The sequence below is a fragment of the Oncorhynchus mykiss genome, chromosome 8, assembly GCF_057628025.1.
Source record: "Oncorhynchus mykiss isolate SJ-2025 chromosome 8, ASM5762802v1, whole genome shotgun sequence".
Classification (NCBI taxonomy): domain Eukaryota; kingdom Metazoa; phylum Chordata; class Actinopteri; order Salmoniformes; family Salmonidae; genus Oncorhynchus; species Oncorhynchus mykiss.
This window is the reverse complement of record NC_143029.1, coordinates 26,049,545-26,076,776: the sequence shown is the minus strand read 5'-3', so window position 1 is coordinate 26,076,776 and position 27,232 is coordinate 26,049,545. Positions and strand designations below refer to the sequence as shown.

The following is a 27,232-nucleotide window of genomic DNA, read 5'->3' as shown; positions in this document are numbered from 1 at the left end:
GTATCAAAAATACATTTTGGATTGTTCTTATTCTCCTCAATTAAGTTGGAAAAATAGGATGATCGGCCAGCAGTGAAGTGAGGGCTCTTTGATACTGCAAGGTACTGTCTTTCCAAGCTAGTCGGAAGACTTCCAGTTTGGTGTAGCGCCATTTTGGTTTCAATTTTCTGAAAGCTTGTTTCAGGGCTCAGGTATTTTCAGTAGACCAGGGAGAAGATAGTTTCCTATGACAAATGTTTTGTTTTTAGGGGTGTGACTGCATCTAGGGTATTATGCAAGGTTAAATTAAGTTCCTCAGTTTTTGTACCCTGACGTTCTTTGGTAGGTGGAGGGAGTCTGGAAGGGCATCTAGGAATCTTTGGGTTGTCCGAGAATTTATAGCACGGCTTTTGATGGGTCTGAGTAGATTATTTGTTGCGATTGCAAACGTAATAAAATGGTGGTCCGATAGTCCAGGATTATGAGGAAAAACATTAAGATCCACAATATTTATTCCACGGGACTAAGCTAGGTCCAGAGTATGACTGTGGCAGTGAGTAGGTCCGGAGACATGTTGGACAAAACCCACTGAGTCGATAATGGCCCCGAAAGCCTTTTGGAGTGTGTCTGTGGATTTTCCAATGTGAAAATTGAAGTCACCAAAAATGTGAATATTATCTGCCATGACTACAAGGTCCGATTAGAAATTCAAGGAATTCAGTGAGGAATGCTGTATGTGGCCCAGGAGGCCAGTAAACAGTAGCTATAAAAAGTGGTTGTTCCGTCTCTGGCTGAGCCACTCAAGGACGTTCAGGAACTTGTCCTGAAGCCACTTTTACTTTGTCTTGGCTGTGTGCTTAGAGTCATTGTCCTGTTGAAAGGGGAACCTTCGCCCCAGTCTGAGGCCGTGAGCGCTCTAGAGCAGGTTTTCATCATTCAGTTCATATTTCCCTCGATCTTGACTAGTCTCTCAGTCCCTGCAACTGGAAAAACATCCCCACCACATGATGCTGACACCACCATGCTACACCATAGGGATGGTGCCAGATTTCCTCCAGGCGTGACACTTGGCATTCAGGCCAAAGAATTCAATCTTGGTTTCATCAGACGAGATAATCTTGTTTCTCATGGTCTGAGAGTTTTTAGGTGCCTTTTGGACAACAACAAGCATGCTGGCATGTGCCTTTTACTGCGGAGTGGCTTCCGTCTGGCCACTCTACCATAAAAAGGCCTGATTGGTAGAGTCCTGCAGAGATGGTTGTCCTTCTGGAAGGTTCTCCCATCTCCACAGAGGAGCTCTAGAGCTATTTCAGAGTGACTATCAGGTTCTTGGTCATCTCCCAGACCAAGCCCCTTCTCCACCGATTGCTCAGTTTGGCCGGGCAGGTAGCTCTAGGAAGAGCCTGGGTGGTTCCAAACTTCTTCCATTTAAGAATGAGGCCACTGTGTTCTTAGGGACCTTCGATGCTGTAGAAATGTTTTGGTACCCGTCCCCAGATCTGTGCCTCGACACAATCCTGTCTCGGAGCTCTACGGACAATTCCTTCAACCTCACAGCTTGGTTTTTGCTCTGACATGCACTGTCAACTGTGGGACCTTTATATAGACAGCTGTGTGCCTTTCCAAATCATGTCCAATCAGTTGAATTTACCACAGGTGCACTCAAATCAAGTTGTAGAAACATCTCAAGGATGATCAATGGAAACAAGATGCACCTGAGCTCAATTTCGAGTCTCATAGCAAAGGGTCTGAATACTTATGTAGATGAGCTATTTCTGTTTTTATTTTTTAATACATTTGCTAAAATGTTCACTCTTCACTTTGAAATTATGGGGTATTGTGTGTGGATTGCTGTGTTTTTTACATTTATTTAATACATTTTAGAATAAGGCTGTATTTTAACAAAATGTGGAAAAAGTCAAGGGTTCTGAATACTTTCTGAAGGCACTGCATGTGACCAAGAGCATATCTGTATTCCCAGTCATGTGAAATCTATAGATCAGGGCCTAATGAATTTGTTTCAATTGACTGATTTGCTCATAACAATTGTAACTCAGTAATATATATTTCCACATTATGAGGTTGAAATCATACTGTGACATTTTGAAAATTATGATAAAGCCCTTTTAATGTAAGAGCTGTTTGAAAAGACTGCTTGAAATTTCAGCGCGTTTTGGTGGGATGGAGTTTTGGCCTGCCTGGTGGTGACATCACCCGGCAGTAAATTAGTTAATAGACCAATAAGAAAGAGAGTTCCAAACCTCTGCCAATAACAGCTAGTTTTCAGTTTTCCCCTCTCCAGACCACTCCCAGACAGTCCTAAGCAAAATCCTTGTTTAAGAAAGGGCTCTTTGCTAAGAAGTTATATATATTTATTTTTTTACCATTTAAAACTGAAAACAATCACAGTAAGGTACTTGATTTGTACCCAGAAATGATTCAATATTGAGATAAATATAGTCATTTTTTTATATATTTTTTTTGTGTCATGACCAGAAGAGGAAGTATACCGTGGCTCCTCTAGCACTTGAGGAGAAGAGGTGGAAAAGGGACTGAGGTGGAGAGAGAGAAAGCAGAAGCTGCACTGCCGCTGTATGCGAAAGGAGGACAAAGGCCCAGTCGCACTGCTCCAAAGCCCTGACACCATGTGAAATCCTTTGTAAAAACAACTGTATTAGAGGGCCTGCTTTTGTGCCAAAGGGCTTTATGAGGGTGGTTGTGGGGTGGGAGGTTACGTCCCAGTCCAAAGCTGGAGCAAGGCTGAAGAACAACCCACTGTTCTAAGAATCATTTCCCCTTGTCTTCCCAAACATACAAATCTAAGTTGTTTTGTCGGTTTGTGTTTTGGGATTGTCAAGTGTTTGGCCTAGTAATTCCTTGTGACCTAAAATAAGTTTGTTCTAGGCCTATTCCATCCTGAGAGGACTTGAAAGGAAAGGACCAACCATTTATCAGCAAATAACAAAAATGTAATTTCATTGGCTCTGCCATCAGTCTATCAAGGAGCAGGACACTAATCCGGACACTTCTAAAAAAATCCAGCTATGCCCTCAGACAAACCATCAAACAGGCAAAGCATCACCAACACATGTGCCACGCTGATCCTCAACACTGGGCTTAGGGGTGCGTGCTTAGTGCCATCTTGCACTCCCTGTTCACCCACGACTGTGTGGCCAAGCACGACTCCAACACTATCATTAAGTTTACTGACAACACAACAGTGGTAGGACTGATTGCTGACAACGATGAGACCGCTTATAGGGTGGAGGTCAGAGACTTGGCAGTGTGGTGCCAGGACAACAACCTCTCCCTCAATGTGAGCAAGACAAAGGAGCTGATCGTGGACAGCCCAGTACATCACTGGACCTATATACCAGGCGGTGTCAGAGGAAGGCCCAAATAATTGTCAAAGACTCCAGTCACCCAAGTCATAGACTGTTGTCTCTGATACCGCACGGCAAGCGGTACCGGAGCGCTAAGTCTAGGAACAAAAGGCTCCTTAACAGCTTCTACCCTCAAGCCATAAGACTGTCGAACAATGAATCAAATGGCCACCTGGACTATTTACATTTACCCCCCTCCCCCCTTTGTTTTTACACTGCTGCTACTCGCTGTTTATTATCTATGCATAGTCACTTTACAAATGACCTCTAACCTGTACCCCCGCACATTGACTTGCAACCGGTACCCCCTGTATATAGCCTCGTTAATATTATGTCATTTACTTGTTACTTTTTTATTACATTTTTTACTTTAGTTTATTTTGTAAATATTGTCTTAACTCTATTTCTTTGTCTGCATTGTTAGTTAAGGGTTTGTAAGCATTTAACGGTAAGGTCTACACTTGTTATATTCGGTGCATGTGACAAATACAAATTAGATTTGAGTATAGAACAGGTGCTTGTGATCTCATTTACACCTCCAAGCTGTCCATCAACACCTATAAGAGGAATGCAGATTAGCACCACGGCCATCCAGCTACATCACTCCACTATCTCTTTTATTTCAAGCCAAGATTTTTCCATCTTATTTTCATGTTTTTCTTCTCTTCCGGGAAGGAGGCAGGTCATATGGCTACAGCATGTGGCTGGATGTAGTTTAACTTTCTCCAGCTACTCCAGCAATTCCTTGCGCTTTCCGTGAATCTCCAACTAGGCAACAAGGATTATTCAGCACATTGACTATGCTTCTGTCTTTGGTCATGGGGAGACTGGAGACGTGAGGCCTCAGTTAGTGCAGATACAGTTTAGTTTACTGTAATAATCTTAGATTTCTCTTTGGGTCTTGCCTGTCTCTGGCAGTAAGTCCTGGCTGTCTCTGCGGACTTGGGGAGAGTTAATCGGCGGGAGATGTCCGTCCTTACTCTTGAGGTGTCAGAGGGGATTGGGTTTCCCTGGGTATTCCCAAATCCAGACACACAGAAGCCACAGAGCAATGTGAGCAATGCTGCAAGATACTGACCCCTCCCCCCATTACCACAGGCAGGGGTTGCACAATGGGGTTGTAACATTACCTGACGGTTCCTGCCTGATTTCAGCTTTCATGATTGCCTATTAGGTCACCGTAAATGTGCTTCCAAATCAAAAGCGAGTTGGATCATGTTTAATTTATAGCAGGAAGGCTTCGTGCAGTGCGTGTTTTTTCTCTCTTAGCTGTTTGATGTTTTATGTCCTTGGAATGTGCAAGAGGGAGCGGCTTTGGCTCTACCTTGGGCATTTGTGCTGCATTTTGTTTAAGCATAGGCTTAAATGTATTCTGCATCTGTGTAAACCCGAATGTGTATCTTTTGTATGGGATCATTCAGTTGTCTACAGTAATTTTTTTTTTGTCACCCTAGTACTTTCAACATTACTTTGACCCTTGCATTTAGGAAGAACAAGCTCCAATTGATCATGCTATTTTAAAACGTTATCACATTTCCATTGGCACTCCAAATCTTAACAGGGAACAACTGTCTTACTCCAAGTCAATTCCTGTAAGAGTTTAGAAACAACTCTCTCCCTTCCTACTTCCCTCCATTTATTTTGTTGTTGGCTGACCCTGTCAGTTTGATGAGCTGTGGGTGATCATTGCTGGGACCAGTATGCTTTGATTACAGCTCCTTCCAGTTACTGTGCCCTTTGATGTGGTTTCTCTGCCGTCCAGGGCTGCAGCGGCCTGCCAGCTAGCCAGGCTCTTGTTATTTCAAAGGGGGAATCCTCGCTCGACTCGGATGGCCTGGGCTGACCAGGCACATGACCACCACAGGCATGGCTGGATACTGATACGCCAGGCTTTAGTGTGATAATCCTACCCACTCATGAGGTTTAATGGGGCTATAGGCACTGCCCTTTAACTGTAAAGCTGTTTATTCACACAGAGCTAACTAGCCTGTAATATAGCCTGTACTCAACTGTATATTGATAGGTGATAATCATGTTTGGACACACGCACAAGCTTTCTTGTTGAATGGGACCTTTTTGGTTCTGAGTTATTTTTATAAATCACTTGTTATTTTCTATTTGTAGCCTACGTAATGTAGTGTAGGTCTACTGGATGTCTGCTTTGCAAGTAGGCCTACATTAGGCTATATTGTTATTGTTGGCTCGTATTCATTTAAACAGGGAAAGTGTTTGTCTAAAGATTTGTGTTGGATGTGGAGAAGTGCTGCTAGGGTAACATTACGATAGCTTATTGAAGCTACAGAATTGTAAATATATACTGTATAACACACCACAATGTATACAGCAGTTTACGATTCAATGAAAGTTGACTTGTGGTAAACGGTGTTAAACACAACTGTTCTAAACATAGAAAACCTAGGAGACTTTCCATGTAGCCAGCACCCTACTGCAGTGCACTGCATATTATGGTGTGCTATATGAACTGTGTCCTGATGCTAGCAGACAGCTGAAATTAAAGCCAGGTATGACTTCTCTCTTCCCAGGATTCCACGTGATGAAGAACCACTCCTGCTGAGCAGAATGCTCCGAGCACAAAAAAAATATTTTCCAAGAGTCTGGAAGATGAGCTCTTCCATTTTCATCTTGTGGGAAATATTGTGATATTGCATAGTATAATGGAGATATGACAGGGGTGAAACAGTCCAAAGGATATGGTAATCACTTTGTTGTGTGGCCCAACTGTTGCTTGAGTTTGGATATTATCAGAAAGTCCACTGTGAGTTTTCAATCAAACCACAGTTATTTCAATGGGAATGGGCAGGGTGGAGAGGTCTATGAGGTAAAGGGGAGTATATTTTTAGGGGATTATTAAGTTATACACAACACAGCCAAAGGACTGAACATATCTAGTGTACAATCTTTAATTTGATGTGTGATGCCATGGATGGGGTCATAAAGAAGGGTTTTTAGGTCAAACTAAACAAAGAAGTGATTATTTCACGACTTAAGTAGTCTGTTGACAGCTGATTTTATTGGTCAATTTAATTTGTAAACTTGATGTTGGGTCATTTTTCTCTCACATGTTCTCTGACTGGGAATTTGTGTAAAATGCATCTGGATGCCTAGATTCAATATGTTCCGCGGTAGATCTGCATTAATGGGTGCTTATCGCAATGTCCGATTGAGCCCATATGCAGCATTTACCGTGACGATAACGTTGCCCTTAAAAGGTGCATAGCGGACAAAGCACGATTGGATTGAATCTGGGACTTAGAAACCTCTCAATAATAGTCAGTGATTGACTGAATAACATTTTCATCCTAAAACAAGCTCCTAATATTTTTTTCCTTTTCCTGTTGCGATAATGAAATAAGTCAGACTCATAACACTCAAATGTTAGTTGTTTGTGCTGTTTCCTAGTGGTGATGCACCTCCGTTCCTCCAGCTGTCGTGTGCTGCAGAGGCACTGATTGGGTTAAAAGTCTCAGAGCATCATAAACGTCCTATCAGTGGGCTAGTGCGCAGTCCCAGCCCACCGCCTACCCGAGACAGGGTGCATGTGTTTGTCATTCTGCCTGTCCGCTTCCCGGTTAGAAACTAACTTCTTTCGCTGCGACTTGTTGCTCTCTTTTTTTTGGAGTGTTTTGTTGAACAAGTGGTGGATACTGTAAACCGAAGCCATTTTCGGTGAATATTTTAAACTTCGACGAGCACGAACGGAACGCAAACATCCAGAGCTCCAACACTTCGATAAGGTATCAAACCTGTGAAACGGTGTACTTTTTATGTATCCGTTAAATGTCGACTATGGATTGATCCTCTGAAAATACGGATGTGTTTATACCCCTGAATCTTAAACGGTTTAAATAATAATGTGTCTGTTGTTCCTACTGTGTATGGTACTAAAGAGGGGTTTTATAATAATATACAGATAGCGGATTCCGTCTCCGCTGCTGCAAAGTATCGGAACGACATAATGAAAAGGGCAAGTGATGTTACGCCTAATGTGATGTCCCGGTCTTTTTCTGAACACCGGCGTAGCTTCCTCTCAGAATATTTGTTTTACACGCTTTTTCCTCTCATTGTGTAGCCTACATAACTTTAGTTGATCAACATTATATTTGGCAGGCTAATAGGCCTATATGATCATACCGACAACGGATAAGCGTCTTGTGTGACAGCAGCTTCGTATAAAAAGTAGAAATATATGAAATGGGAAAAAAATGGTGGTCATAGCTTACTTTAGAAGATTTAACAAAAACTGCGTTTGACAAATATTTATATGGTTTCCTATGTCATAATGGTGCAACATTTACATTTTTTTTTTTAAATTCCTTATCTGTGGAGCAATGCATTATGTATAATAAACGATGGTTATTAATGTATACAATAGACAAGAAATGTGTTGTTTCTATCTTCATTTGAGCTTCACATTGATTGTTTGCAGCATGATTTTATGATTACTACAGCAGACTAGTTTATTTACCTATTTTAACATGAGACACTACTAGCCTTGAGCAAGCCAACTTCATATAGGTATGTAAAACCCAGCTGTGGAAATGGGCCAAAGGGTCAGCCTTGTCAAAAGCTTCTCCGTCACTAGAATACGAATGCCACAGTCCTCATACGTAGTCCTCTCAGGCATGTGCTTGTAGTTTCCAAGATGTTATTAGGCTGAAGTTATTAACTGTCTTGACTGAGTCCTCATAATTACCGTCAATTAGCTTTAATTGAAGGGATGAGGTACTTTGCCTCCTGCTGCATACCTGGTAGTTGCACAGGTCTCACCCCATAATCATGAACTCAACTTGAAAGCAGAAAAACGCATCCCGTTATTCTCAACCTTTCCAGTTTCCACAGACCTCATGTCGGTCAAACAGTGACTGTCACTTCTTAAAACCACTGCACTCAAAACCAAAATTAGTTTTCAGATCAGTGTTTGCAGATACACACTGAAAAGAGGAGCTATAAATAGTTCATTGTTTATTACTAAAAAATAAAAAATGAAGGACATTTTGTCAGCGTTTGTTTTTAGGGCATCCGTCCCACACTGATCGATCCGTTATTTCCTAAGGGCACAGTCCCCTGTTTGTGTCAGACTGCAGATTGGCCTAGATGTCTCACCTGGATGGCAACCCTCATTAATGGAGCACACACAGCCTCCCGCTGAATTCCTGTGGCAGTGGAGCAATGTTGAAAGCAGATGTGTACTGGTAGAGGGATGCATTATTAGGTTGTGCAACGGATTATTTAGCCAAGAATAATCACAATTCCATTGACAAAGGTCCAGGCTACTTACATAAGTCTCTTTTTCATACTTTTTAATTGTTTCATTGCCAGCTTTTCAGCTTTAAAAAAAAAATCATTGTTCGTAACTTGTCATGTATGGTAGACTGAAAACGTAAACCGAGTTTCTGCTGCACTGCCTGCTATTCGGAGCTCTTCAGACAGAGGTTGAAGTTCTTCTCCCCCCCCCAATCCCACAGCTTCGACCCGACCTGGCTGTCAGTCTCATGTTACCCCCTCACTCATGTTGAGGCGTCGCAGAACACAATCATTCACTGCATCACATGGCTGTTTCCCTGCATGGACATGAAGTTTAGCCAAGTAGGCTATATGATATATCCTAATGGGTGTCGGTTGAACACAAACACATTTAGTTTGCCATCAAAATATTTGATATAGCCTACGACTGTGTACTGTGTTTGCATGCTGTCTCACATAGAGGCAACCCGAACTTCGAGAAATGGGTCTGTAGTGAGTTTTTTTGGAGGGAAAGTTATTTGCAAGTAAGCTGTGTCATGAGTCAAGTTTGTTTTGACAGATATGTGAAGGTTTTTAAAAGCAAAATGTCTACAAGGCCGGTAAAATAAGGAAGCCTTAAAGACCCATTGCAGCTGTTTTATCTCCATATCAAACCATTTCTGGGTAACAATTAAGTACCTTACTGTCATTGTTTTCAATTAAAATGATCAAAAATAGACAGTATTGTGTGGGAACTAGTGAGAAGTCGGTTTTCCTCACAAACTCAGCCATTAGTCTTAAAGGGAGATGAGGTTCGCACAGGACTCCCCTTCACAATAGACTGAGTGCGATTTATTCATCTGGGTTTACGTCAAGTCTGTTGGAGTTGGGCAACGTTCCAACTTCACAACCCACCACAACCGTGCATTACCTGTGAAAGGCAGTTCACTGCTTTTGAAGTGTGTCAAGCGAATCATGGTTAAACCGCAGACATTCTTTTTTTCCCCTCTTACTCTAAAATGTCCCAGCTGAAGGTATTTTACATTACACATAGACATAGCCTGAACATATTCTGTCATAGGGGCTGAAACTCTAGCATCATAAAGACTTGGAGACCTCTGTTTAATCTCATTCTGTTGAAACCGTTTTATACGTTTCATAATGTAGAGAGAGCGCAGGCTTCCCTGCACACAGGCTGCCAATTCATACCCTGTCGTATTCATACTTTATAAATCACACTTCAGACAAAAATGGCAATGAAGAAGAGAAATATGGTTAAAGTGACTATTTGCTGTTTAGCTTTGAGTAAATCAATGAAGATTGATCCCTTGACTTTCGCCTCGCTTGTACCTGTTCCCAACCTCTTCCTCGTCTAGAAAGAGCAAGGTAATAATCTGTTTTGCTAACCGTTCGTTGCATTCTGTTCAGATCTGAGTTTTGAGCGTGAACCCTTGTGCGTTTTACGCTCTCATTCTCTCCCCTTTGCCCACACGGTTCCCTGGGCTCAGGCGTCCACGCTCTCCTCTTGCTGCTCCGCTCAGCTCATCAGTTCTGTGTGAATAGAGTCAACATGGCTGGCTACAGTAAAGAGTTAACTATGCGCCTGTCTGCTTTTCCTCCCATTTTTTTTCTGCAGAGGAGTGGCAAACCCCGCACCAGGCCGGCAGGAAGAGGACCATGGCCCTGAGCGACGCCAACGGTGACCTCCTGCTCCTCAGCAATGCCAGCATGCCACCCAGCGTTACCACGATGGCCAGTGGCACCAGCAGCCCAGCTTCCAGTGCCAGCCTCAGCAACACGGAAGGAGGGGACGGCAGCGTTGTTTCCACACCTAGAACACAGCAGAGGCATAGGCACCAACCAAGGCCAACGCCTCCACACAAGGAGCCCCAGCAGAGATCCAGAGTGAGTCTGGACGGGGGCGCTGTCAAGCAAAACGGCTCCCTTAGGGCCCCTTCCTCGTCCTCCTCCTCTTCACACCTCACAGACTCTCAAAGGTTGGCCAAGCTCCTGCCCTCCACACTTTCCACCACCACCTCCCCCTCGCCTCCTCAGCCTCCTCCGCTGTCTCCACCTCCCACGTGCTGCCACCGCTGCCCATTCCATCCCCCCTTGTGCTGCCACGGCAACCAGCAGGAGTGCCACATCTTCCAGACCCATGCTCCCGCCCTGCAACTGCACCCGGGCTCCTGCTCCTGCTGCCTGCAGGCCTCCCCTCCATCCCTCTGTTTACACCACCGCTGGCAGGAGCACCTCCAGAACCAGCCCAATGTGGCCGGCCTCAGGTACGTGTGTGATGACTGTGTGTTTGTGCGCCAGTTCGTGCTTCTCTCTGCCATGGGGTGGCCTCAGGCATATCTCTATTACCTGCCTCTCCAACAGAAGCCCTTTCATTGCATTTCCCTTCCGAATGGGTGGTGACTGAATGCTTACTAACATGTCACAGTTAGGGTTGCACAGAGAGGGTATGTTAGTGAAAACTTTTGAAGTTTACCAGTAAACTACCAGAATTTGATGGCAGCTGTGAATAAAGACAATAGTTGCAGAGTGAATTGAAAATGCCATTGTTGATTTGATGCTTTTTTCATTAATTAGGCTTTTTTTCCTTCTTGAACCAGATGGACACTGAATAATATGGACACGGATATAAAAAATGAATACAGTATACAGTACCAGTCAAGTTTGAACACACCTATTCATTCAAGGGTTTTTCTTTCTTTTTACTATTTTCTACATTGTAGAATATTAATGAAGACATCAAAACTATGAAATAACACATATGGAGTCATGTAGTAACCATAAGTGTTAAACAAATCAAAATATATTTAGCCACCCTTTGCCTTGATAACAGTTTTCACACTCTTGGCATTCTCTCAACCAGCTTCATGAGGTAGTCACATGGAATGCATTTCAATGTAAAGGTGTGCCTTGTTAAAAGTTCATTTGAGGAGTTTCTTTCCTTCCTAATGCGTTTGAGCCAATCAGTTGTGTTGTGACAAGATACGGGTGGTATACAGAAGATAGCCCTATTTGGTAAAAGACCAAGTCCATATTATGAAAAGAACAGCTCAAATAAGCAAAGAGAAACGACAGCCCATCATTACTTTAAGACACGAAGGTCAGTCAATCTGCAACATTTCAAGCGAGCGCGATGATGAAACTGGCTCTCATGAGGACCACCACAGGAAAGCAAGACACAGAGTTACCTCTGTTGCAGAGGATAAGTTCATTAGAGTTAGCAGCCTCAGAAATTGCAGCCCAAGTAAATGCATCAAAATTCAAGTAACAGACACATCTCAACATCAACTGTTCAGATGAGACTGTGATTCAGGCCTTCATGGTCAACATGCTGCAAAGAAACCACTACTAGTGGACACCAATAAGAAGAAGAGACTTGCCTGGGCCAAGAAACACGAGCAATGGACATTTAACCGGTGGAAATCTGTCCTTTTGGTCTGAGTTCAAATTTGAGATTTTTGGATACAACCGCTGTGTCTTTGTGAAACGCAGAGTAGGTGAACAGATGATCTCTGCATGTGTGGTTTCCACCGTGAAGCATGGAGGAGGTGTGGGGATGCTTTGTTGGTGACATTGTCTGTGTTGTATTTAGAATTTAAAGCACATTTTACCAGCATGGCTACCACAGCATTCTGCAGCGATATGCCATCTCCTCTGGTTTGCGCTTAGTGGGACTATCATTTGTTTTTCAAGAGGACAATGACCCAAAACACACCTTCAGGCTGTGTAAGGGCTATTTGACCAAGGAGAGTGGTGGAGTGCTGCATCAGATGACCTGGCCTCCACAATCACCCGACCTCAACCCATTTAAAATGGTTTGGGATGAGTTGGACCGCAGAGTGAAGGAAAAGCAGCCAACAAGTGCTCAGGATATGTGGGAAGTCCTTCAAGACGGTTGGAAAAGCATTCTTCATGAAGCTGGTTGAGAGTGTATAAAGCTGTCAAGGCAAAGGGTGGCTACTTTGAAGAATCTTAAATCTAAAATATATTTTGATTTGTTTAACACTTTTTTTTTTGTTGGTTACTACATGATGTGTTATTTCATAGTTTTGATGTCTTCACTAATTATTCTACAATGTAGAAGTTTTAAATGCCTTCCTTTCTCTTGTCACACACTCTTCTAAATTCAGCTATATAATCCCTCTGCCTGCCTGTTGTCCCAGTCCTGAATATTCTGCTATGTGGAGGTCCAGGTTGTTGTCCTCGGGAGATAACATGTAGGCCCAGGGGTCAGCTAAGCCAGCAGATGCAGGGAGGAGGAGGGGTCAGCCAGCCAGGCACCCAGGGAGCACAATACCAGCCCCAGAGCCACCGCCCTCCCTGCACCCCCAAGCCCCAATGAAAGAGAGCTTTGAGAGCCCCAGGGGATACAGGGCCGCTGTCCTTCCCCAGGCCCCAGCCCGTCCAGTCAATCCACAGGGAATGTCCCCCTGGCCTCTCCCAAGCCTCCCCTCGCTCATCGGCTCTGAGACTTTTCTAGGAGAGGTGCTGATGGTTTTGATGGTCTGTCTGTCCTATTTCCCAGACAAACAGACAGTACCAACACACAGCTCAGCCAGACTAGATCATCTCTGCAAGTATGTCTCTGCTCCATCTCCGTATTGTAATGGTGGACCAGAGGGAGAAAGACCCTCAAGTACATGTTTTGAACATACACTAAGAATCAACAATAGTTTTGACTCTTGTGGGAGTTGTATATGTTTGTTCTTGGCGGTGTATGACTAGTTGTTAGAGGCTTCGGTAGAGTTTTGTCCTGGGACACGTGAGTTTAAAGTTTTGAATAATAAAAAAACACATGTGACTTGCACATTCCCTGCGTTCAGACTGGGATGGAGGATCTGAACATATTTTTTTGGCAAACATTTCTTTAAGCGGGACATATTTAGCATCTTGTTTTTCACCCCTCCTCCAAACCACAGACTGAACCATTATGAAAGTGGAACCATTTAATGCTTTTCCTAATCGTTTACACAGTTCTATATTTAACTCCACAGCAAACATAATAAAATATAAATATTGAAGATGTAATTATTTACTCAGCTCAGCTCCTCTTCATGGTAGTAAGTACTTTCGGGTAGGTTGATTTGTGTAAGACTATATTTTTGCTTACTTTTCGCATGGAAATGTCCTGCCAAATGGATTTAGATCCCTGTAAGTCCATTAGAAAGATGCTCTCTGTGGGTGGCTGTGAGAGCTTCGGTTTATGTACTCGTATTGGGTGGGTACAAACTCCATCCACGCACATTATGCAGTTGGGTGGGAAAATGTGGCAAAGAATAGCATTTCAGCCATTTGGATGCATTCACTGGCATCTGTGGCTTTCGTTAAAAAATTTTTTGAGATAGATATATATATATATATATATATATATATAATCCATGTCTGAATGAAGAGCAGATGTTCCTCTGCCATGTGCCTCTCTAATGTTGAACGGCTCTGTATTTAGTAAACAGGTCCCTCTTGTTCTGTGATGGCAGGTTTGAATTAAAGGCCAATGTTGAGTTGCTCTCAAATCCGATCCCCTTTACAGTGGTATTGTGCCTCCAATGTCTCCAGAGAGATTGGAGATTGGAAGATAAGAGAGAAGGATAAGCCTGGCTGTCTGGTACAGTCTCCCAGTCCCTGGCTGGCCCCAGACGTTCAGGGCTTTGGGCATCTCCTTTTCCCCCGTGTTGGAGCACGGTGCGCCACAGAATCCCTCTTCGCATGGAGGGAGAGGCCTTTTAATGCCTTGGTAATTTGAGGGTACGCAGTCAGACAAGATCGTGTCAAATATCAGTTTGATCTCAAAGGCTGTAATCCGCGAGATTAGGCAGAGGATTATGTGTATGATCACAGCACTTGGTCGTTACGCCCAGCTATGGAGACCCCCCTCCTCCTTCTGATAAGGTTGCACTGGAGTTTCTTCCCCAGGGCTTTTCAGGCTTTTGTGTGTTTGTCCAAGAACTATACAATCAAGAACTATAGAGCTCCTGTTGAGACACATGCAGCGTATTCATCCTCCCATTGTAAAATGACTGTCTCTCTCGATCTCTCTGTTTTACTCTGAGAAGTGAATGGATTTATCCTTGGATGTAAGGATGGAAATCCACTATGAAGGAAGATGTCAGCTCAGCAGAACGGTTGAGCAGCGGAAGGATCTATATGGTGGTCTGGGAAATGCATTAAGATTGTCAGTGTCTGGTAAAATGGTGACTGTTTTTCTATGATTTGAGGATCAGGGGGAAACGATCAGTCAGAGCAGTAGATAAGTCTGTGACCTTGGGAAGTCAGCTGTTTGGCTGCCGTTTGACTACAGTTAGCCTCATCGCAATAGGTTTTCAGGCTCTGGGTTCTTCCAAGCCTGTAATTTGTTTTGATAGAATGCTCTAAAGGCACCTTTTCAGCTCCAGCTGCACTCCCAGATAGAGAATGGCATCTACCTGTGTTGCCGAGACTGGCCTGACCTTTCATGGCTGAACAACCCCCAAAGAGCCCGCTGACACTGAACTATCCAGGGTCACGTCATGATTATAACCTCTCTCTCCACTCACCCGGGGAGGGCTTTTGCCCATGCATCGCTTCCTGCTACATTCCTGTTATTTTAGCGGCCACAAGTTTGGATTGGTTTTATGCCTTCTCGGATAGCAGGCATTTCTTCCCTTTTCTATAGAAAGGTCTATTTTTGTTAACTCACGCCTGTTTGATTTCGTACTCAAGTACATTTTTTTGACTGGAGGTAGGGGGTTTCCCTGGTGCACAGGAACACGTATTAAACATGACACCTCATCCGGCCTGAACGTTTCATTATATTGGATGAATTTAAGAATTCCTGAATTCCTGTTATATTGGATGAATTTAAGAATTCCTGAATTCCTGTTATATTGGATGAATTTAAGAATTCCTGAATTCCTGTTATATTGGATGAATTTAAGAATTCCTGAATTCCTGTTATATTGGATGAATTTAAGAATTCCTGAATTCCTGTTATATTGGATGAATTTAAGAATTCCTGAATTCCTGTTATATTGGATGAATTTAAGAATTCCTGTCAGTTGAATATGACATGAATTCATAGCCTGTCATTTCTGAGAACTCCCAAAGGTTTCCCTTTAAACTTTTTATTTTATTTTTTAAGATCACGACTCGTATCTTTCCCCAGTGAGAGATCTCTTTTGGAAACATTAACTCATATACCCAAACTGTCTGACAGCTGCAAGCCCCGACCGGCCAGGCGGCCTGAAAATGATCTTTGTGCGATGGATTTCAGGGTGCCAGTTTGACAAGGCTTTGCGCATTATCAAGAATAACAACTGTTTGCGATGCCTGCTGCGGTCTGAGGAGCCTGGAGTCCTCAATGTGAACCCTTGTGAAGTAGCAGCAGGGCTTTTCACGCTAGCATTTTATCCATTTGGCCCATTAACCACTATACAGAGACATCCATCACGCCCAGCCTCAACACTGACTGCTAAAGATGCACCCTGGTGTCTGTGGGGAGATCAGGGGAAAGGAGAGACGAGCACCGCCTGCCCCAGAAAGACACAAAACACGAGGGAAAGCAGGGATGGAGGGAGGGAGCGGCCTGGTTCTATTTTATCTCCACCCTGTAATTCCACAGAACTACCCAGTTAGTTTCCAGAGCGTTCTGTTGGCTTCTTAGAACAGGTCTGCATCTATGTGGAGTGAGTTAAGCACAGGCAGTAGCCTAGTACACCACAGCACGCACTCCAGCCCATTCCTGATCAAGGTGTGTGTGTGTGTGTGTGTGTGTGTGAGAGAATGATTTAGCCTGCTACATGAGTACAGGGAGAAGTTCCACTGAGAAACAGGTCAACACTACTCTGTTTCTGCCCCCAGGGCTCAGGGTTGCGATGTTGTAGATAATGTTTTTACCCCATGCATACCTTTACACAGGACCAACAGAATTGGGCCAAAAAGCTTTTTTCTTCCCCCTCAGGGACAATTTATCACCTACTTTGACACTCCGAGACACTTCTGCCTGTTGTAAAACTTGAGCAATTGGACCCTCCGGGCCAGTTACTTCAGCAGTTCATTTGCTGTTGAAGGTGGCAATCTGGGTCTCTTAAAAGCTTGTAAGCCGCGTTTGTTGATGTTAGACGTTTTCACCTGAAGAAACCCAACTTAATGATCCAAGTTACATGTTAAGTCATGAACATTTCAGGAAGTTCTAAAGACCAGAGGGTAAGTTCACGCCCTTTTTCAAATGTCAGTATTATAATGTAAGAGGGGGGATAGAGCGGGGTAGCTGTGGCCTTTAGTGTGGTGTTTTTCCTCATTCCTCCCTGAAGGATGAGTGATGGGAAGAAGTTCACCAAGGACAAACGCTAGTAGTGTGTCCCATGTGTGAACCTTCCCCTACTCCGGCTGCTCTCGTCCACGGGTGAGGGAGTTGGGGGGTGAGAGTGAATCAGGGGGTGAGGCAGCTGACCCCCGTACCTGCGCGGGTGGATAATAAGAGGGGTGAGCGCCCAGTGGCTCTGCTCCAGACCCCGCTTTATACTGTATGGCCCCTGAGCATGAGGCAAAGCAAAGCCCATAAAGGTACCCACCCAAGATCAAAGAGCCATACTATCCTATAAACCAGGATCAAAGCTGGATCTGAACAGCACTCTGTCATAACTTCAAATTAGGTTGCTCTCTTTTTTCTTCTTCTGGTGGAGGGAACAGTTGTTGAGGCTTCATGTGGATAAAAGGCTGACTGTGGCTGGCTGGCTGGTATTATCTCCACACTCTGAGGCTCTAGGCCTGCACTACAGGTTCTCCCACGGCTGACTCAGCTCCCTGGGGAAATGAGCATAATGGAAGATTTGATAACATTTGTGTAATGCTATATAAATAGTTACTAGCATGTAACATGAGCCCTTGTGGATGCCCTTATAACAACCTGTCCAAGTGGTGTATATAAGGTCAAGGAATAATCGCTCACTCGTATGTACAGAATTGCATGGTTTATTTTGTTTATAATGGACCTTCGTCAAAATGGGTCCAGTAGGTACACTTCGCTCCAGGTCTACAATCAGTGCTACTCCCCTCTCATTTGTTCTTATAGTAGTTCAAAACCTGTCTTGAGAATACACTGTTGTATTTTTCATCCTGGATTTAATGAATATTCACACATTTATATGAAAATGCATGCAGCTCGGTGTCCTGACGTCACTCTGATGTACTGTAGATGTGAGGGTTCCTATGAATCACTTTGCTTTGTCTCTTTTTTTTTCTTCTCCTGCTTCTGTGCACTTGGTGAACTTAGCTAACGGTTGGAATGTTCCAGTTCGGCCGGCCCCCTCCTCACACTCACTCTCTCAGCCCAGAGAGGACAGGTCGGACTCCATCACTGACGCTCAGCCTCACAGTCCCAACAGCCCTTGGCTGTGGTCTGCAGCTCACCAGACACCTCTAAGATGTCACAGCGCCGTCTTGCCAAACCCTCTTTGTCAAGAGCTGCGGTTAGAGCTGGAGAGCCTTCAGACACTGTGGCCTTAGATGGCCCGGAGAGAGCAGAGAATATGTACAGAGTAGTGTGAAGAGGATGTCTGGGGAGAAGGAGATGAAAAGGGTGAAAAATTGATCTCTTTACGCAAAAAAATAATCTGATTATCTCTGAGATCAGTCCCAGGGCAACAAACAGTAGCATGCTGGATCAAAGAGACCCAGGCAGGAGCTAGAGGCACCGCTGTGCTTGAAACTGGATATTGTAGGTAAACAGAGGAATATGTGGTGCTTGGGCTTTTTTAAAATGAGTTTACCTTTCTGTCTAGACATGTATGCACCTTATCACATAAGTCTTAATGTCTTAATGTACCTTGATATTGGGCCAAATGATGTGTGGGAGGTTTAGTCTCAAAATGGCCACCACAACAGGCAGGGCAACTCTAGCCTGGTTACCATTCTATTGAACTGTTTAGCCAGCATGACAACTGCAATAGAGTTGGCTAAAGCAGTAACAGTGTGTCAACTAAGGGCGGGCAGCTCATGTCAAGCATGCTAAAACGTCCAGATCTCCTTACCAGGCAGCTTCCAGGACTTAAGTTGTTGGACGTCTTCATAAAGACACTGGGAGAGCAGATGACTGGTCAGCACAGCTGCTTGCCGTTGGTTCCGCTCCTTGACTTTGTGCAGTAGAGGAGTCCCGGTCATGCAAGCAGCAAATGGGAACACAGTCTCCCATCTTTCAGAAGACCAGTCCTCCAGGTCTGACGGCGGATGTTGGACGTAATGGGTTGGGGCTGGCAGCTGAAAGCGATTGGTTCCGCTGCTGGGAGGTCTTGTGGAGCCTCTTGTTCTGAACGTGTTCAGCAACAGTGACTTAGACCTGTTGTTCTGCCATAGGAATAGGCCAACATACAACACACTCGTCTAGTACTGCCTCCCGTCGAATCTGTGTCAAGACTGACATGACATCCATAGTCATGTTTATGATATGAGATGTGTGATTATTCATTAGTATTGGCGGTATTATGTAGGAATTGGGGTTGGGCGATATTAAGGTGACATCGTCTATCGATGATGATTGACAGCTATTGTCAATGGTGACGACATTGTGATGTGACAGACGATGGTTTAGCCTCTTGCAGCAGGGCAGCACACAAGTGATATTCCTAGTAATTTGCCTGTTCCTATTTGCTATAACTTATTTCAATAAATATGTGATACAGAACGCAAGAGAGGAATGTAATCCAGACAGAGCGGAGAATTCCACCAAAGCAGCGCGAAATGTCAGAGAATATTGTCTGTCGGATGCATGGGCTTTAGTCTATAGCTTACACCTATTCATATTTTTTGTTAATGTAATGTACACCTTAACTATCTTGTGTTTTAGATGTTTTAAAAAAGGGACTAATAATGAGAAAACAAATAATAAAAATGACAACTTTAAGCGAAATAAGTTATGCAGACCTCCAATCGAGGTTGCAAACCAAATGGCCATTAACCCATCCTCCTTCCTCTTACTGGCCTATCATAAAAGCCTTAAGACGAGTTAAAGTTATGAAAAATGGCTTATATATTCTAGGCGACAAAAGGTCCTAAAGTTGTGGCTTTCAAAAATAACCAGAATGAAAGTCTGTAGCCTAAGCCAAGGCTATTCTCAATCACCGGTTTATAATGGATGAAACAAATGCTTTCCCCCCCTATTTTATTAGGTAAAATAAAGCAATTATTATCCAGGTCTGAAGACCGCCCGTTCCTCATCAGACAGCTCACCACACATATACAGTTGAAGTCGGAAGTTTACATACACTTAGGTTGGAGTCATGAAAACAACTAGTTTTTCAACCACTCCACAAACTTCATGTTAACAAACTATAGTTTTGGCAAGTCGTTTAGGACACCTACTTGTTGCATGACACGGCATTTTTCCAACAGTTGTTTACAGACAGATTATGTCACTTATAATTACTGTATCACAATTCCAGTGGGTCAGAAGTTTATACACTAGGTTGACTGTGCCTTTTAAACAGCTTGTAAAATTCCAGAAAATGATGTCATGGCTTTAGAGTCAACTGGAGGTGTACCTGTTGATGTATTTCAAGGCCTACCTTCAAACTCAGTGCCTCTTTGCTTGACATCATGAGAAAATCAAAAGAAATCAGCCATGACCTCAAAGAAAATTGTAGACCTCCACAAGTCTGGTTCATCCTTGGGAACATTTTCCAAACTCCTGAAGGTAACACGTTTATCTGTACAAACAATAGTACGCAAGTATAAACACCATGGGACCAGGCAGCCGTCATACCGCTAAGGAAGGAGACGCGTTCTGTCTCCTAGAGATGAACGTACTTTGGTGCGAAAAGTGCAAATCAATCCCAGAACAACAGCAAAGGACCTAGTGAAGATGCTGGCTGAAACGTGTACAAAAGTGTCTATATCCACAGTACAATGAGTCCTATATCGACATAACCTGAAAGACCGCTCGGCCAGGAAGAAGCCACTGGTCCGCCATAAAAAAGCCAGACTACGGTTTGCAACTTCACATGGGGACAAAGATCGTACTTTTTGGAGAAATGTCCTCTGATCTGATGAAACAAAAATAGAACAGGTTGGCCATAATGACCATCGTTATGTTTGGAGGGAAAAGGGGGATGCTTGCAAGCCGAAGAACACCATCCCAACCATGAAGCACGGGGGTGGCAGCATCATGTTGTGGGGGTGCTTTGCTGCAGGAGGGACTGGTGCACTTCACAAAATAGATGGCATCATGAGGGAAGAAAAGTATGTGGATATATTGAAGCAACATCTCAAGACATCAGTCAGGAAGTTAAAGCTTAGTTGCAAATGGGTCTTCCAAATGGACAATGACCCCAAGCATACTTCCAAAGTTGTGGCAAAATGGCTTAAGGATAACAAAGTCGAGGTATTGGAGTGACCACCACAAAGCCCTAACCTTAATCCCATAGAAAATTTGCGGGCAGAACTGAAAAAGCGTGTGCGAGCAAGGAGGCCTACAAACATGACTCAGTTACACCAGCTCCATCAGGACGAATGTGCCAAAATTCACCCAACTTATTGTGGGAAGCTTGTGGAAGGCTACCCGCAACGTTTGACCCAAGTTAAGCAATTTAAAAGCAATGCTACCAAATACTAATTGAGTGTATGTAAACCTCTGACCAACTGGGAATGTGATGAAAGAAATAAAAGCTGAAATAAATCATTCCCTCTACTATTATTCTAACATTTCACATTCTTAAAATAAAGTGGTGATCCTAACTGACCTAAGACAGGGAATTTTTACTAGGATTAAATGTCAGGAACTGAGTTTAAATGTATTTGGCTAAGGTGTATGTAAACTTCTGACTTCAACTACACACACACACACACACACACAAACCTGCTGCAGCTCCTCCTTCAGAAAGGGATATTAGAAAAGAGTTGCCTGCACTTAGGCTCTGCCCAGGCTTTCAACAACATTAACTTTCGTCATGATTCAACTAGTTGCGTTCGATTTTGCATTATAGCCCAACTGTCGTTATTTTTTTTTAAATACAATTTTGGTTGGCCAATAGGGGGTGAAATGGCATATGGGTACATACATAATCACGATAGGAAAAAGGTTGACATCGCCCAACCCTAGTATGGTTAAAATGTTCATCATGGACCTAGCCTATTTAGCAAACATCTGAACACCATAAGTGACTAGGCTTACGTTAAATAATTCACGACACGTCATTATTGACATAGTGACTCGTGTATTGCCCTTCTTGGACTAGTTGACAAAGATGTCTGCTGGTTAGCGCAGTGCAGGGTTGGTGATGGCATGTGCAATACCCTCACATTCCTTGGATTGTGGTTCTGAAGCCCCTGGACTCAGGGGGTTAAGCTGGTTGCTATAAAGGGAGCGAGGTCACAGGATAATAAAGACATCTCTTGGACAGCTTGTAACTATTGGCTACAGTGTTGAAATCCGGCCTGTTTGCCTGGAATTTGCACACGCCCATATTTCAATCCCAAGAATGTGGAGATGGCAGGTGTGGCCTCCAGACCCAGTTCACTGGCGGATGTAGCTGTCCGTGTCCCTTCTGCACACACACATACACACTGCGCTTAGACTTATTATACAGCAATAATCTCTGATTCAGAATCATATATTTTCTCATACACGCTTGCATCCAGAGGCCTTATCTCCAAATAAACCTTATCAGAGACCTGAGTTGTGTAACTAACTTGAAAGTACAATGTTATAGTATTATTTCTTACAAGCTTGTATGTACCTATAATCTATTTAAGGTATACAGGGGAAGCTGATGAGCCCTGACTGAAAGGGATGCTTCTGGATTTTGGCAATGAGGCCCTTTATCTACTTCCCCAGAGTCAGGTGAACTCATAGATACCATTTTTATGTCTGCGCCCAGTATGAAGGAAGTTGGTGGGAGTTTCGCGAGCCAATGCTAACTAGCGTTAGTGCAATGAGATACTATAGACTTCCAGTCACTGCGCTTATGCTAGGTTGCAATTGTGCTAATAAACAACTACCTTCAAACTGCACACAGAGATATAAAAATGGTATCCACGAGTTCATCTGACTCCCTTTATCCCTTTAAGTGCATGCTTGTGGCTACTCCCTGATGAGATATATATATATATTTATTTATTTATTTTACTCAACATTTCGCTACAATATGTAATGCCTAATGCATCATGCTGATATTTGGATTCCACCCTCAAGCCAATCTTACAATTCCATCGCTTGAATGAGCCTCTAATTGTGTGCAGTGTTCCAGCGAGTTTTAATCACAGGAGCGAATAATTGAGAGTTGACAGTAATTGCTCTTGCCCTAACTTGAAAGCTTCATGCAGCCCCCGATTTCCAGAAATATCTGCCGTGTCTGTTAGCAGTTTTCCCCCCCTCAGCTCTGTAACCCCTGACCCCTCTCGCCTCCCTTCACTCCACCACACGTCAACATGGCCGCCTCAGCCTAACCCAGCCACTGCTCCAAAGTTGCTTTATTTATTAACCCAGTGATCCATAAACATTCCCCTTTCTGATAAATAGAATAACATTCAGGAAGGGTAACTGTTGTAAGTTTGTGGAAGAAATGTGGGGAGTTTGTGTGAAGGGGGACTGGGATCAGAGGAGTGGGAAAAACCAGACTTGTGGTTTGTCATCCTGCTGGATTTAGAGACTGCGATCATCAGTCAACGGATTTCTCCTCCCCACCCCACTGCCGCCTCCTTAAAAACATTTTTAGTCTGCGTTTCTTCACATTGCTGCTCTCATTGACAGATTGGATAACAAGAGCATTGAAACACAAAGCTTGTCTTCTGAATGCCAACTTCAATTCCTAATCTTGGCCTATACTTTTTTGAAAGAGGGGTAAAAAAAAACCATTTGAAAGTTTGTTTCATGTGGAAGCCATAGTATCTGAGGATATCTGTTGTGAATCCACAGTATAGTCCTCTGTTTAATACATCTTATTTGTCTGAAATGCAATCATGATCCAAAACAGATCTCGCAGATAAATAGGCAGCAGTGCTCTTTTTTGATGGCTTCTCAACTAAAGATGTTTTATGAATCCAGTCCAACTATTTCCAATAACTCTACTTCATTCTGGACCATAATATCTCTGTCCCGAATTCCGCCGTTCAAGGCCCCTACATGGAAACTAATGGACAGCACAGAAAAGCAATAAATTAAGTTAGCATTGTTTGCCATGGAAAAGTCTAACTTAAGGGGGATATGTTTTTCATTAGGCATTGTTGGTTAGTATCAGGCTGTCACATTTTAAAAGGTGAATCACTGGCTATTTTTCTTGAATGCAAAAGTATAGCAAGGAGTCTCACTCCATTTCTATGTGGTAGTGTTAATGGGACTTACCTTGTCTAGAATATGCTAATTGTTCTAAGCCAGTTCCATACAACATCTGGTTGTCGTATTAACATGTCCAGCTAACTTTAAAGGGGATTTACTGCCTCCCCAGAAGTTGTTAGTGGTGAAAAATTCCCGCCAATAGCTTTTGTCCATCTCTGCCTCGCCGTGCCATGGCAACCACTAATTATAGCATTCCATGGATTCCCTTTTAAAGGGAAGGAGGAAAAATACATCCATCTCTTGGCCATATTGCTCCAATCAAGCTGAAATATCCTGTGTGCGTGCGCTGTGATTGGCTGAGGCAGAGGATCGTCTGAGTCCACTTCCTGTTTGGGATACTGATTTCCTTGTTTTCGTTTCTTGTGTGTAATCTTACCTAGTCCCTGATGTGGGCTGTGAGGTCTGTGCCAAATTGTGACTGGTAGTGCAATACTCATGCAGGTTGCAGTGAATAGAATGTGGATAAACATCAAGGCTGCAGTAGAAATCATGATGTCCTTCCTTGGACATAAAGTTAGGACAGTCTGTCCATTTCCACAGATTTCTCTGTCACAGCTGTGATCACGTGAGTCTCTCTCTGTCATTTGCTGTCATGAGCATTGTGCATATTGCATGTGAAGACATCTCCAACCCACCCCTTCCACCTCTACTCTCCCCCTGCCCTCACCCTTCTGGCCTTGCTCTTATCTGTACCGGGCCTGTGTGATCCGGTGGCAGTATCTGATTCCCTCTGACTCATGCTTGCACTCGGCAGCCCGGAGGCTTCCCACTGCTCTGGGAAGGTGCTGATGGTTAGTCCAGACAAATCCAGAGCAGCTGAAAGCTTCATATGGCAACGGGGAAGCCCAGTGCAGATCCTCTCTGTCTGTGTTTTATGGCACAGGAGACATCACCACTAATGGGACTCTAGTCCTCTAAATCTTTTAGCTAAGCTTTACAGATTCTTCATGCACTGCAGCAGTGTGTGGGGTTTTTGTAGATTAGAAACACAAAGCTGACCCAAAGAAAGTGATGTGTTGCCTAAAACAGTTAGCGTAATAGATTCTTCATTCACGTGCACATCTGTGCATGTTTTTTTTATTTATATCTATATATATATTACCTAAAGAACAATTGATTGGTATATTTAAAATGAAAAGTTACACTCGAATGGGGCCTCTTTTTGGTTATGTTAGTTTGAATACTGCGAGTTGTTCCCCACAAGGTGTGTGCTGCATTGCTGCTCAAAAACATGTTCCCCCTGCACGGATGCCGAGGCAAGTCTGGTTTTGATTGGCTGTTGCTTTGACTCCTAAATGTAAACCTGATTTACCTCCCTTTGTTTTGCAGCCCTGCAAGGCCTTTTCGGTTCCCCAAAAGGTAAGACCTCCCAAAAATAAATATATACATATGTTTTTTTTTATTAAGAAAGCTTTTCTCTCTCTTTGAGTCCATCAAAACCCAGCCGAGCTGTCATTCCTGTGTAGTGAAAAGGGCTCTCTGTACCTGGAACCTGCTAACAGTCACCCATGCTCCTTTACAAAAGATGCCTTTAAGTAGTTTCTCATGTCAGAACACTCAATATACTTGAATAACTACAAAATATTCAATAATGGCATTTTAATGAGCACCTTCTACTCTTTTTGATGTTCTACCGGTGTATCCGTGTGCCCTTCTCTTTTCTGCGTGCTTATCAGTACATATAATATTTGTATAGTTATAAAGCCATCAGCCTTGTGTTTAATCAATACCTGTCCTTCATCTTCAGCTATGCAGAGCTGATTGCTGATTGGCCAGTGGTGGTCCTGGGGGTGTGTACAGTCCTCATCGTGGTGTGTGCCCTGGTGGGTATCCTGGTGCCAGACCTGCCAGACTTCTCAGACCCTTTACTGGTGAGTAGGCCGAGCCGACGGAAGGCACACCACTTTCTCCATAGAAAATCTTGGTCCTTATTTGACCAAGATGGACAACATATTGTTTCGCACACACTAAAATCATTATATTGAGTGGATGTGAAAAGTCCAAGATGTCAAAGGTGAATTTCCTGGTAAACTAAAAAGATGTCCTCTATTTCTTCAGGGATTTGAGCCACGAGGCACAGCCATAGGCCAGCGACTAGTCACGTGGAACAACATGGTGAAAAACACAGGGTACAAAGCAACCCTGGCTAACTACCCATTCAAGTATGCGGATGAGCAGGCGAAAAGGTAACAAGTATAACCACGCAGATCCTGTCCATTTGATGTCTTCCTCCTAACCCTTTAGTGAAGCAGGCTAAATCAGGTTTAGGCCTCAGGCCAGGAGATGGAGTGATGAATGCTGCCGAGAGACAGACAAGCAGACACACTAAATCTCAATCCCATCCTGCAAAAGGATCGGTGGGGAGGTTGTTCTATCCCAGGCCCATCTTCCATTACTTATCCCGATCACTGGGGGCCCGGTGAATAATCAAGGGCAGGTGTGTGTTTGCGCATGCAAGTATGTGTGTGTGGACTTGGGGGGCCTCCAGGGCCAGACCTGTCAGCAGGACTCTCTGCCTCAGCCCCTCAGTCTGCTCTGACAAACTCCTGATTAAAGGGCCATCCTGTCTGTCTCGGTCAGAGGATGTCACTCCCTGAAAATCCCTCTATGACCTGGCTATTATTATGATATTTAAAATAATGATAACAATATGATTGTGTCATACATCAGTAGAGTGATCACTATCACTGGCTTTGTCATCACTAATGGGTTGGGCTAAAACCATTTCCTTCATTTGTTTAAGAATGACGCTATTTTTAACTGTCTTTTTCATTTTGTTACCAAGTGAAAAATTAGTATGTATGCTTTAAGTGGATTACATCTTATTCTTTCATGTAGATCTTCAGAATTAAAGGAACCTTTTATACAAATGTATGAAATGTCAACAGTGTAATCACACTTCAACTTTTTATTCCAGTCACCAAGAGGACAGGTGGGCTGAAGATCACTTTGACAGAGATAAAAGACAAGCTGACTGGGACTTCAGTAAAGACAGTTTCTTCTGTGATGTCCCAGGTACAAACTCTTCACGCTTCTTCTGTTTGTCTATTAAGGGTTTGACTGACAATGCTCAACTGTGATGAAATGCTAACCAGATGCTCTTTACTGTATGTGTAGGTGACAGATACTCTAGATTAGTATTCACATCTGCAGAGGGGAAGAACCTGTGGAACATACAAGCAATTAAATCTATGTGCAATTTGGACAATACACGGGTAAGTGGAACATCACTGTTGAAGATGTGCCTCAGCATTTTCTCATTTCAAATGGTGCAATAAGCCCCATCATATGTTCTATTCTAGTC

At 43.4% G+C, this 27,232-nt stretch overlaps 1 protein-coding gene across 2 annotated transcripts in view; it reads left to right on the top strand.

Annotated features, from left to right (window-relative positions):
- Positions 1–27,232, top strand: part of LOC110529680 (protein dispatched homolog 1) — a 73,896-nt gene that overhangs the window by 42,642 nt on the left and 4,022 nt on the right. The window contains exons 1-7 of one of the 2 annotated variants that reach the window (XM_090243040.1): positions 6,871–7,117; positions 10,243–10,891; positions 25,258–25,287; positions 25,676–25,799; positions 25,987–26,114; positions 26,846–26,943; positions 27,046–27,143. In XM_090243040.1, the coding sequence (XP_090099166.1) occupies positions 10,284–10,891; positions 25,258–25,287; positions 25,676–25,799; positions 25,987–26,114; positions 26,846–26,943; positions 27,046–27,143 (1,086 nt within the window). In that variant the 5' untranslated portion in view covers positions 6,871–7,117; positions 10,243–10,283. Of the gene's footprint in view, positions 1–6,870; positions 7,118–10,242; positions 10,892–25,257; positions 25,288–25,675; positions 25,800–25,986; positions 26,115–26,845; positions 26,944–27,045; positions 27,144–27,232 lie in introns of those variants that run through there. The other variant, XM_021612113.3, reaches the window with a different exon arrangement.